An 11,717-nucleotide genomic window follows, 5' to 3' on the forward strand; every position below is an offset into this window, starting at 1 on the left:
AACCTTAAGTGGAAAAGTACGAGAACAAAATTTCTCTACGGGGCTTCCCTAGCCTGAACCTCTCACTGATAATGAGAAACCAATAAAAATATTGCAGCGCGGACTGTTTTGGACTACGGTTCCCAGAATTCCATCATGTCCGTCACGCTCGCTCGAGCTTCTGGGAACTGCTGATTGGCCCAAACAGACGAAGAGCCCGCCTTCCGCTATATTGGCACTCGCCGGCAGCTCCGATTGGCTCGGAGCGCTAAACGTGTTTGGTTGCTAAGCAACAGCGTGACCACAGCGGGTGCGGGGCGTGTCGTCGGCGTGCGTGGAGAAGCGCACCTGAGGTAAGTCAGGGCTTGGCCGGGGCGGCGGAGTGAGGCCGGCTTACCTTCCCCGAAGGATAAACGCTGCAGGCCCAGCCAGAGTAGAGGAGGCCGGTGATGGAGAGGAAATAGGGGAATAAGAAGCTCCTCTCATTTTCCCTTCCCTTATAAACATCGTTTTTGATTGGTCGTTACTAATTGGGCGGCGACTCCGTTCCCGGGACGAAGTATCGCGAGATTTGTGCCGTTGGGGCGGGAATAGGGCTCCGGCACGTGTTTGGGCCGTTGGGTCGCATTTGGGCGGGAAAAGGAGCGAAGCTTTTTGAGGGGCGTCTCGGAGGGAGATTTGAGGCCCAGGATTATGAAAATTGATACGAAAAACATATATTTTACAAAAATATAAATAGATTCCATAAATATTTTTTTGAATTTTCAATCCGAAAAACAGCGACTTGAAGATTGGCATCTCACTTGCCATTCAGGGTACCAAAAAGTGATTAACTAGTGATTAAACCAATAATTACAAATAATAATGATTATATAATTAATAAATCCTCGATTTTCTTGTTCAATTAAAAAATATATGCTGAGCTCTTTATAAGCTTTCCTTCTCATAAATATCTTGTTTTGGCTCCTCATCGATAAGAAAATTGTTATATATGTGTGTTTTTTTTAACCGCGTGTTTATGTCGGTGTTGTGAATTTGTTATTATTTGTCTTTAATTTTCAACCTCTTGGATTGCTACGTTGAAATAAGAGAGTTCAAAATAAACTCTGCGTTTTCCTACAACGTTTTTCTCCTGTGCTAAGAAATGAGTAAACTTTTCGGATTATTTTTTTCTATTCCACCTTGTTCCCACGTTAATATTTTGATAAATAAACCGTGACCTGCCTCCTCCAATTAGCTTAAGCGATGGCTTCAAATTGCAGATTTTGGTGATAAATAAAAAAAATGCAGGGTACAGTATGCATTCTATGCACAACTGTTGTTATAAGTCAACAACAATTGTATGCAACAACAATTGCATGCATTTACTATTGTGGTTGTAAGTTTTGTGACAACAGCCCCTTAACAACCACAATTGAGCCCAAAATTTATGTTGCTCAGTGAGACATTTGTAAAGTGAGTTTTCCCCCATTTTACAACCCTCCTTGCCACCCTTGTTAAGTGAATCCTTGCAGTTGTTAAATTAGTAACCTGGTTGTTAAGTGAATCTGGCTTCCCCATTGACTTTCCTGGTCAGAAGGTCCCAAAAGGTTTCCACGTGATCTGGGGGACGCTGCAACCGTCATAAATACGGTATGCCAAGCGTTTAAATTTTGCTCACGTGACCCTGGGGATGCTGCAATGGTCGTGAGTGTGAAAAAGTTCAGTGACGTAACTTTGGTCACTAAATGAACTCTTGTAAGTCAACAACTACCTGTGTAGTTGTTGGTGGCGCAGTGGTTAGAGTGCAGTACTGCAGGCCACTTCAGCTGACTGCTATCTGCAGTTCGGCGGTTCAAATCTCACCGGCTCAAGGTTGACTCAGCCTTCCATCCTTCCGAGGTGGGTGAAATGAGGACCCGGATTGTTGTTGGGGCCGATATGCTGACTCTGTAAACCGCTTAGAGAGGGCTGAAAGCCCTATGAAGCGGTATATAAGTCTAACTGCTATTGCTATCTATCTATCTATCTATCTATCTATCTATCTATCTATCTATCTATCTATCTATCTATCTATCTATCTATCTGGGTGAAATGAGGACCCGGATTGTTGTTGGGGGCGATATGCTGACTCTGTAAACCGCTTAGAGTGGGCTGAAAGGCCTATGAAGCGGTATATAAGTCTAACTGCTATTGCTATTGCTATTTAAACTAATGACAAAAACAACATATTGTAAAAACTGCAAAACCGTGAAGATTTTTAGGTCTTTTTATCGCGGCTTGGTGGCCCAGTGGTTAGAACACAGTAGGACTGCCAGCGGTTATATGCTGACTAGCTCAAGGTTGACTCAGGCTTCTGTCCTTCTGAGGTCGGTAAGATGAGGACACAGATTGTTGGGGGACAATAGGCTGACTCTGTAAACCCACTCAGAGAGTGGTGGGGTAAAGCAGTGTGAAGCGGTAGATAAGTTTTAAGTGCTGTTGCTATTTATGTTCCTGGTATCACGCTTGTTGTTTTTTGCAGAAGCGCCTATGGAAAGTTCAGCTTTGTTTATGGACAGTAAGAATATGGCCTGTGCATCTTTCTCCTCTGGAGAAGCACATATGGCAGATAAGCCTGGTACGTCCTTCAGTAGAGGAGCAGATAGTCCCGAAGACACGTAAGTGGCAATCATGCAGGGTCTTCAGGGTGACATCCCGTTGGCGGAAGGTTTTGTTCATTTGGAGTAATTGTAATCTATCATGCCTCAAAGAGATTGGGGGAAAGGAAAAGGGGGAGGGGAAGGAAAGTTCACTCCAGGATATCAAGCTGCAGTTAAATGGGTTTGCTAGGAACTAGAACCAAATATGGGAGGAGGCAAAACGGAGATCTACAGATGTATTTATTATTTCTTTGTTAAATTTCTTCGCTGCCTATCTTGCGGTGAGAATAGGCAGCTCTGCTTCCTAAGAGCTTTTCTTCTGCCTTACTTTCTGTTTGGAAGCAAAGGGACAAGTCAGGATTTATATTCTAAATATATGCAGATTAAGGCTGGAAAGAATAACCAAAGGAGAGGAAATATGGGTCCAAAGTCATGATTATATTCCCTTTTTCAATAGTAGCTCTGTTTTTCAAAATTACAGCTGCTTTTTGTCAAAAACAATTGTTAAGGCTTTAGGGTGATATCAAAACGGTTCATAATACAGTTATGCCTTTAATTAATTATGTCCATACATTTAGTTGCAATGTCTTTTCATAAAATTTTTGATGATGTTGTTTCTTCTACTTTTTTAATGCATATCATTGCAATTTTTTTAAAAAATCAGCAAGTTAGCCAGAGATGTTTCCGGGGCAACAGCCAGTATTGATCGCAAGCCAAAATTCATGCAGCGGGCCAAAACATGGTCGGATGAAGTTGAAAATCTATACAGATTTCAGCAAGCTGGCTATAGAGATGAAAATGAATATAAACAAGTAAAGCATGTTGATGTGGTAAGGCTTGATAACTTTTAAGAATTGAGCATTTTAAAGAGGAAAGCTTCCTATTCCGTTCAATAATCTCCTTAGGTTTGTGGTACTTTTTCATCATTTCCTCCTGGCGTGATTTGTTGCTGTTGGTAGAAAAACCACCATCAGAGAATTTGTTAAGTGAGGGTTTCTCAAATAAATGACAAGTAACTAAATTGGTGCAACATGGCAAACCATGAAAGATGGATTATAAATACCGATGGCTGAATTTACCCATTTTGGAATCTTTGGGTGGAAAAATTTTGAAATACATCCTAAAGATTTATTGGTCATGTATTAATATTTTCTGAGGAGCTGCTATCATACATATATGTTTACGTGCCCTGCAATGTGTTTTCCATATTTAATTAACTTTTTAGTTTATATTTTGTAAATATGTGTTTGTGTGTATGCATAAATAAGCTGCCTTTGGTTTTTTGAAGAAACTATAAAAGGGTACAGAAATTGACTTAAAATAATAATCCAAATTCACAAATGCTGAACAATTCACATGTACACAGGATTGTAGTCCTCAGTCTGGTTATTGGAGCTAATAAGGTTGGGGTAGCTGGGAAACAAATGCTGTTTCATCCATATAAGTAGAACCCAATAAAATATAAATGTTAAAAATGCGATGTGCTTCCCTTTGCTCTCCCAGGTTATTTTGCTAACAATAATAGTAGCTGAATTTGTGTCTGATAAGCAAGAGAAAACTAGTGCAATATATATTAGGCATTATGTTACCTACATTTTCCTTTTTACTATCAATCACCAGAAGGGATAATGACCGTTTATTCAATTTACTTTTAGCTTGGAGGGATTTTGAGACGGCCAAGAAGGCAAAATCTGAATAAAAACCATTAAAACCACTGTCAGTGAATTCACATTGAAAGGAGCTGGTGAAATACAAAGATTTTGATCTGTCAACCAAAATCGGAAAATGGGCTAAACACATTTAAAAGCATGGGATTGGCACAAGACACTTTGTGTGCGATCAAAAATATTGTGTTGATTTTAATGTCCATTTGCATTCATATTGAATTAGATGACCCTGCAGCCATTTTATTTGCTTATGTCAAATTCTTTTCTGCTGGTTCAGTCATGTGTCTAATTGGAATGCAAGCTATTTAGGGCATTAAACTTTTTATTGGGTCCAGAAAAAAAGAATGTTACTTTCATGTACCTGACTATGTGAGAAACTATTTGTTTCCATTTGGGGACTACAAAGAGCTGAGCTGACTCTTATTCCTGGCCGTTTCTTTCTAGTTCCCGTCTTAACTCCATGGTTACTTCAGGGGCCTGGAGTGATAGCTTCAAAAGAGCCCTTCTCTGTTTATTCTTGGCCCTCTGTCACTAAGGAGAGAAGCAAAGGGGGAGTTCCCTGATCTTCAGAGTAGGGATTTTGTGTGAACAGGGAGTGGAAAGTGGGATTTCCATTATGTAGAAACACCCATCAGCGAGGGATTGAAAAATGTTGAAATTGGGGAAAATATGCCATAGTGTTGCTGGAGATATTTGGAGAAGCACTTCCTAAGCACACTTCGATATGTGCAGAGGGAGGTGGGGGGGAGAAAATATTTTCAGGCTGCAGGCATCCATCTGGCCATCCAAAGTGTTTTTTAATCTTGGGTTTAAAAAAAGGGGGGGTGCATGACACATAACAGTCGTTGGCTGGAATCCAAAAAACTAATTCCGGCGGCTTCTCTATTGGAGAGGAGCTTCTGAAACCCAGCCAGCCACCTACCACATAACAAGTCTGGTTTTTTTTATCTTTCTCAACGCTCAGGAGCACTTGGTGATATAGTATTGTGGGCAGGCAGAGCTTCGTGGCCATCAGCTGTTCAAAGGCACCATGAATCCCACTAAATTGGGCTCAAATCTTGGAACAAGTAATTGGTTCTCGGCCATTCTGTTACAGATGTATAATGGATCCACAAGAAATAGATTTTCTGGGCTTCTTAAAAGATACTGAATAACACATTTATGGACAGAACAAATGGAGGGTCATGCCACCCTTGACTAATCAATAGGACTTGCATACATAACAAAAAGGAGCATTTAGGGATTACAGCTGCATCTCCTGTGTGCTCTGGCTGCGTCAGCGCAACCTGACTTTGAGCCAAGAGATTGCTGGCAGAGATTGCTTTCAGAGGGGTCCTGTTGCAGTCCCCTACAAGGAGGCAATTATGACAATGTTTTGATGCTGGTCAGGAGGCCACGGAGATTATGTTTGTGTTACCTCTTTCAGAGTGAGTGAATGAAAATGTTTTCTTCAATAATGCTTCAAAAAACCTAGATTCACCCTGATGGTTATTTCCTTCTGAAAACAACTCTCCCCTCTGTGGGAGCTCTTTTCCCAATCACTGGAGTCCCTTTAATGCTGCATAAAATGACTGAGTTGGTCCTTTTTTTGCTCACTCAAAAAAAATTTGCCCCCTCTCTTCTCAACCATATCAAAAATGTCACTAATTTGTGTTGTAGCCTTCAACAAAATCTGCAATGATTTTAAATTTGATGGAATCCTCAAAACTTTGCGATTGATTCTTTCTTTCTGATAAGATGTATTTGACAGCACAGAAAACACTCAAATTTACTACTGAAAGTTAAAACTAAAAGTATTGCTTACTGAGACGTTTGGTCAAGTCTTCTGAGTGGAAGCTACTGATTAAAACAATAAACTATGAGCAACACAAGATACTTAAGTCATTCGAATCTTTACAAGAATAAAAGGATAGGAGAAGTGCTTAAAACCAGCTTAAATGAACTGAACGGAACTGAGCTGTTCCCAATTGAACAGAATGAAAAGTCACAGAATTCCATACCAACGGAATTAGTCGGAATACTGCTGACCAACTCTTTTCGGAGAGAATGTTGAAAAGGGGAGCTTGTGAAATCCTGAATTTCTTCCTATCTACATTGTCAACTTTGGATCAGATTTGGGATCCTCTGCTCAGCATGCCTGCTCCTGTATATTTCTGTATGGTATATAGTATGTAGTCCTTTTTTCCCTCCCTTATTCAAGTTTCACTAGCAGAACCTATAGATAAGTGCGTGCTCGGTCATTCCAAGAACACATGGGCGCTTTCCTTCTTCTTGTTTGCATGCAGGTGGAAAGGTGGCCAGAAACTGGATTTGTGAAGAAGCTTCAGAGGAGGGACAATACCTTCTACTATTACGATAAGGAAAGAGAATGTGAAGACAAAGAAGTCCATAACGTTAAAATGTATGGCTACTGATCTATGTCTCAACCACTGTTTTTAGAAATGATTTTTTTTGTCTTGAATAGAATGGAACCCATTAAAAAGTTTTTAAGAGTAACTTGATCGGATTTTATATGTGGCTCCGCTCTGTGGAAAATATATATATATATATATTTAATGAGCAATCTAAAAGATAACAAATTGATTTTGAGATTTCTGTTACTTGGGGCATTCTGAAGGCTGTGAAGGTACAGGTGAAACTTGAAAAATTAGATTATTATGCAAAAGTTCATTTATTTCAGTAATGCAACTTAAAAGGTAAAATTAATATATGAGATAAACTCATTACATGCAAAGCAAGATAGTTCAATCATCACAATTATGACAAATCACAGCTTGGACTATCTTGCTTTGCATGTAATGAGTCTATCTCATATATTAGTTTCACCTTTTAAGTTGCATTACTGAAATAAATGAACTTTTGCACGACATTCTACTTTTTTGAATTTCACCTGTATGTCTGTTTACCTGGAGATGAACTTAGTGGACTTCTTGAGGTGTGTGCGTTGTGGTCTTGCCTTGGCTTGGCCAACTTCATATAATGTATTTTCTGTGTAATGTGGTTATAGGTTTCTCCCTGGGTCTCCAGTTTAATTTTACTTCTGTTTCAGTAGGTGAATTTTGTAAGAAAGCTTTAGCCATAACCAAGCCTAGATAGCTACCTTTCATGCTTTAAAAGGAAAAGGACGAAATTGTGGGGTCTTTCATGCTCTCTGAGCTTAGTGGTTTCCTTGCAGATGTTTCATGACCCAACTGGGTAACACCATCAGTGCACAGTTCAAAAAGCACCAAAGCCCCTTCAGGGAAAGGATCTGCTGCTCTGCAGCAAATGTGACCAGATGGTGTTTGTGAGGGCTGGGTGTGCATAGGAAGTCTTTAATGCACAATGCACTTCTCTATGACAAGAGGTGCTCTCCAGAAAATGTATGCATGTTACGTGTATTGTATGGTGCTCCTCTGAAGCGGAGCCTTTATTACTGTTTACCATGAAGGGCCACAGTTCCTGTTTATGACATTTATAGTACAATGTAAGCTTCTTTGATCCTTGAATATGTAAATGGGAGAACCACATTCTCCTTCAGCATTTTGCCAGAGAACAAATCGAGGCCTATTCTGAACTAAGAAGTCTTGCCTGAACGGCCAGGGAGGGCGTTTGCCTCCATGAAACTCTGGCACCCAATAAATCCAGCTTTCACTAAAGGTGGGGGCGGCCTCTTTAGCAGCAGGAGTTGGGCAGGAAATGCAATTCCCTCAACGGTAATCAGATTAAAAAGTACAAAACAAATGTGACAGGATTCCACAGCAATAAAACAGAACAGCCTAACTCCAAGTGTTTGGAGGTTTCTGGGGCAATTGTGTTGGGAGAACAGAACAAGACAGACGGGCACACAGCACAGAACTCAAGAAATGTCAGCCTTAATAATCCAAAGGTTGTAAGAACAGAATCGGGAAATAAACTGAAACCAGTTGGTCCAAGATGCACGCTGAGTAGTAGGATTCAACTTACCCTACTCTGAGAAGCCTTTGTTGGTATGGCCTAAATTGCCCAGCCCCCGAGAGCACATTTTGGACAGTTTGGAACCCTTATTTTTTGTCCTCTTCAATGACCCCTGGATCTGGCTCCGCTTTTGCTGCATGGGGTCTCTTCTGGGTGTTGATAAGAGATCTTTCTCTGCCATCCAGCCAAGGCGGATGGAGCCAACGTTAGCGGCTCACCCAGAGAAAGGAGGCAGTTCCTTCCTGTACCAGGCATGCGTTTTGCGCCATTTCGCAGCAAATCAGGATTGCCCGTCTGACTTTTGCCATTCCAAATGTGTTTCTTACACCTGCCCAGGAGGGGCAGCCTTGATGTCACGGGTGCCCACGCAGGTCTTTCCCCTGCCAGCAAAGGCTGGGACGGAGGACTCTGTCAACGTCTGTGGCCTCCCTCTCCTTTGGGCCTGGGAGCTCTTAACCTGCTGCTCCCCCTTTCCCTCCGTTTGTTCTCTCCTTCCCGGCTGGCAGGATCCGACTCTTGCGGGAGCCCCTCCTCACCAGGACACACATTTGCCTTCCTTCATGAAGGGATAGCTGCCTCCTCTCAGATTTCTCTCCTGGGGGCGCTTATTACTTTGCTTTTCCATCCCACAAGTGACAGAGACAGGTCTGTAATTCAGCCCATAATTGAGTCGTTAAGCAGATAAGCTGATTTCAAAACCTTTACTGCAGGGGGGGTCAGTAAACACAGTTGTTAATGCCACAGTTGTTAAGTGAACCCATTGTACCCAAAGGGCATTTTTTACTGGACATCAGAAATAAAGACCAGTTTAAACAGCTTCTGTTGCACTCCTGTGCAAAGGGGCTGTAGATACAGGCCAATTGTGATCACACAACTACCTTGGCTGGGGGTGGGGTGGGGTGGGGTTTCAGCCCCTGGGTGGAAAGTGACTCTCGGGTGGTCCCTGAGTCATTAGGTGGCTGATTTTTCAGTTGAGAAGTTGGGAAATAAAAGTGATGGCCGGAAGGAGAAAGGCGGGAGCTGAAGGAGCTTCTTGGATGAGAAGCGAATTGTCTTCAAAAGGAAAAACCAGGAAGTCCAGTTGCCTCTTGAAAAAAGCACCAGATGATGGAGCCTCTCTGCAGATAAAGATGAGACCTCCTCGCTTTTCAAATCTTTTTTAACTGTCATGGCTTCTCCATGGAATCACCATATCCTGAAGTTCCATCCTGCAGATGCGGCTTCTCCAGTGAGTGAAATTCTTCCGGCGTTCTGGAAACTGCGGGTCCTCCTGGATCTTTCAGGGGAAAACGAAGGCAATTGTGTGTAGAACATCCCGAAAGGATTAAACCAGGTACGGTGGGTTGTTTTTGTATAACTATTCAAAATGTAAACTCAAGAGCGTTCCTGGAATTCAGTTGTTTGTCACTAGACTTGAGAGGTCCGAGTGGAGTTGGCAGGTTTTGCCACGAGCGTCTGTCAATAAGTAATAAAATCTTGAGTAAATAAAAATAAAACCTTGGCACGGGGAGAACAAGGCCCCTGATGTTGGTTGGTTTAACAAGTCAGTGCAACAATTTGAGCAGGAAAGATTTAATAGTTCTTTTAAAGAATTAGTAGTTTGGGTTTAGGCACGGTTGGCTTCACATACGGATGTTAAATTGTTTTTCCGCCTGTGAGTTAAAGTCTCATATATTTACAAAACTCGTTCAGCTAATGTTCCCCAATTGGAGTTTCCTAAAACGTTAGATGCAGCAAAATGTTGGTCTTAAAATTATGACAATAAATAGTGGGAAATAAAAGAACTTTGGCTTTGCTGTAAGTTCTCTGTGGCTATGAATGTTAGAGACCTTTTTTTAAAACAATTTCATAGCCGCCGTAAATTCTCACAAAAGGAACATTTCAGATGAGAAAATGAGACGTAAAAACTGTCTTTGGTTCTGGTTTCTTCACCCCCCCCAAAAGAATCTTGGGAATGGAAGCTGGGCGAAGAATTTGAATGGGTTTACTTAGAAAATTCATAAAACTACAGTTTGTGGAGTTCCATGACAGTTAAGCCATTTCCATCCATCCAGAGCAAATCCTGAAATCTTGTTCCAGAGTTGACAATGTTGAAATCGATGGCGCTACTCAGAAATTGCCACTCTGGACTCACTCGAGTTGCCTATTTTAATGGCTCATTTTATTTCATTAACCTTAGTTTGGATACGCCATTTCCTCTCTCTCAAGGATTCAAACTCTGTCTAAACACGGTTTTTAACTTGTAATATTTTCTGCTTTAGAAATTAACCCAGGTTGGGTTACTTAAAACGTAGAAAATGTTCTTTGGAGATAATTATTTTGGTTATTTTTTCCTCTTGTTTTTTTATTTATTTTACACATCACATAAAGATTCTCCAGCTCCTTTGACGAATAGCTTGTTAGATGCAGCTGAACAAAGAAAACCTTTCTGTGGATATAAATAGAATTGTTTTGCAAAGATACTGTGGTAAGGGAGGGTGTGGTTGTTTCTGCTTTTAGTTGCGTACCTTTGATGTGAATGAAATTACGACTAGTAGTAAGTAAACTATGTAGCAATGTTGGAAAAGTTTCCCCCCTTTCCTCCAATTAGTAACTACTAAAAGCTAACCTCTGAAGGCAGCTGTGAGATTTTTATTGATATGTAACAACAAGGGGTTTTCTTAGAGGAAACGGCAAAGTTTTGCAAAAAAGAAAGCCATTTATGAAGCTGGTTACAGACACCCTTCCTGCTTACCTTATTAGGAGAAACAAATGTTGGTTGATACAGGGTAGAAACAGTTTGTCCTTGACTGCATACACTGCCTTCTTCTTTAGGAACCGACAAGAGATAAGCAGGTGGGACAAAGAGAGATTGTTTTAAATCCACGTATCACACGGGCTTCCTTCTGTATTCCCTCCATCCCTCGCCTGTCTCTTGCCGTGCATCTTACCTGCCACTGAAGTGGCCTCTGGTTTATTGTAGTGGCTTTGGTGAGGTCTGCTAATGTTGCCTGCTTTTTTTGGGTGTGTGTGTGTGTGTCTTGCACCACATATTTCTGCTAAAGAATGGAAGCAAAGCAAAGAATAATTTTCGCTTGGGGTTGAAATGAGGGGGTCTTCGGTGCTCTCTGAGCTTGGTAGTTTTCTTGCAGATGTTTCATGAGCCAACTAGGTTAAGACCATCAGTGCTGGATGGAAGTGGGGCTTGTGAGGAGGAAGAGGACGACGGGGGCGGTGGGCCCCTTGGTGCCCTCTGAGCATCTCTGTTTTCTTGCACGTTTCATGACCCAACTAGGTGACATTATCAGTGCTAAAAGGGAGTGTTGTGGGGGGGGGGGGGAGAACTGTGGAGGTTGTTGGTGCCCTCTGAGCTTGGTGGTTTTCTTGCAGACGTTTCATGACCCAACTAGGTAGCATCATCAGTGCTAGAAGAGAACCTAATCGGGGGGGGGGGGGCAAATAGGTCCCCTTGATGACCCGTGGACTTCAATTCCCAGAATCCTTGAGCCAGCCAAAAGCAGATCCAAGGTTCGTG

At 41.7% G+C, this 11,717-nt stretch overlaps 1 protein-coding gene and 1 long non-coding RNA gene across 2 annotated transcripts; one reads left to right on the forward strand and one right to left on the reverse strand.

Annotated features, from left to right (window-relative positions):
- Positions 1-237: 237 nt before the first annotated feature.
- MEIG1 (meiosis/spermiogenesis associated 1) lies at positions 238-6,777 on the forward strand. The gene is made up of 4 exons (XM_032220623.1): positions 238-332; positions 2,483-2,618; positions 3,265-3,430; positions 6,553-6,777. The coding sequence occupies exons 2-4, from the start codon at positions 2,491-2,493 to the stop codon at positions 6,679-6,681; spliced, it is 423 nt and encodes a 140-aa protein (XP_032076514.1). The 5' UTR covers positions 238-332; positions 2,483-2,490; the 3' UTR covers positions 6,682-6,777.
- A 2,113-nt stretch (positions 6,778-8,890) lies between these two features.
- LOC116511628 lies at positions 8,891-11,441 on the reverse strand. The gene is made up of 3 exons (XR_004255760.1): positions 11,134-11,441; positions 10,938-11,011; positions 8,891-9,658 (listed from the first exon to the last, which is right to left on the reverse strand). It is a non-coding gene; the product is annotated as an uncharacterized LOC116511628 (long non-coding RNA).
- Between the last annotated feature and the right edge of the window lie 276 nt (positions 11,442-11,717).

Source organism: Thamnophis elegans, chromosome 7 (assembly GCF_009769535.1).
Source record: "Thamnophis elegans isolate rThaEle1 chromosome 7, rThaEle1.pri, whole genome shotgun sequence".
Classification (NCBI taxonomy): Eukaryota; Metazoa; Chordata; class Lepidosauria; order Squamata; family Colubridae; genus Thamnophis; species Thamnophis elegans.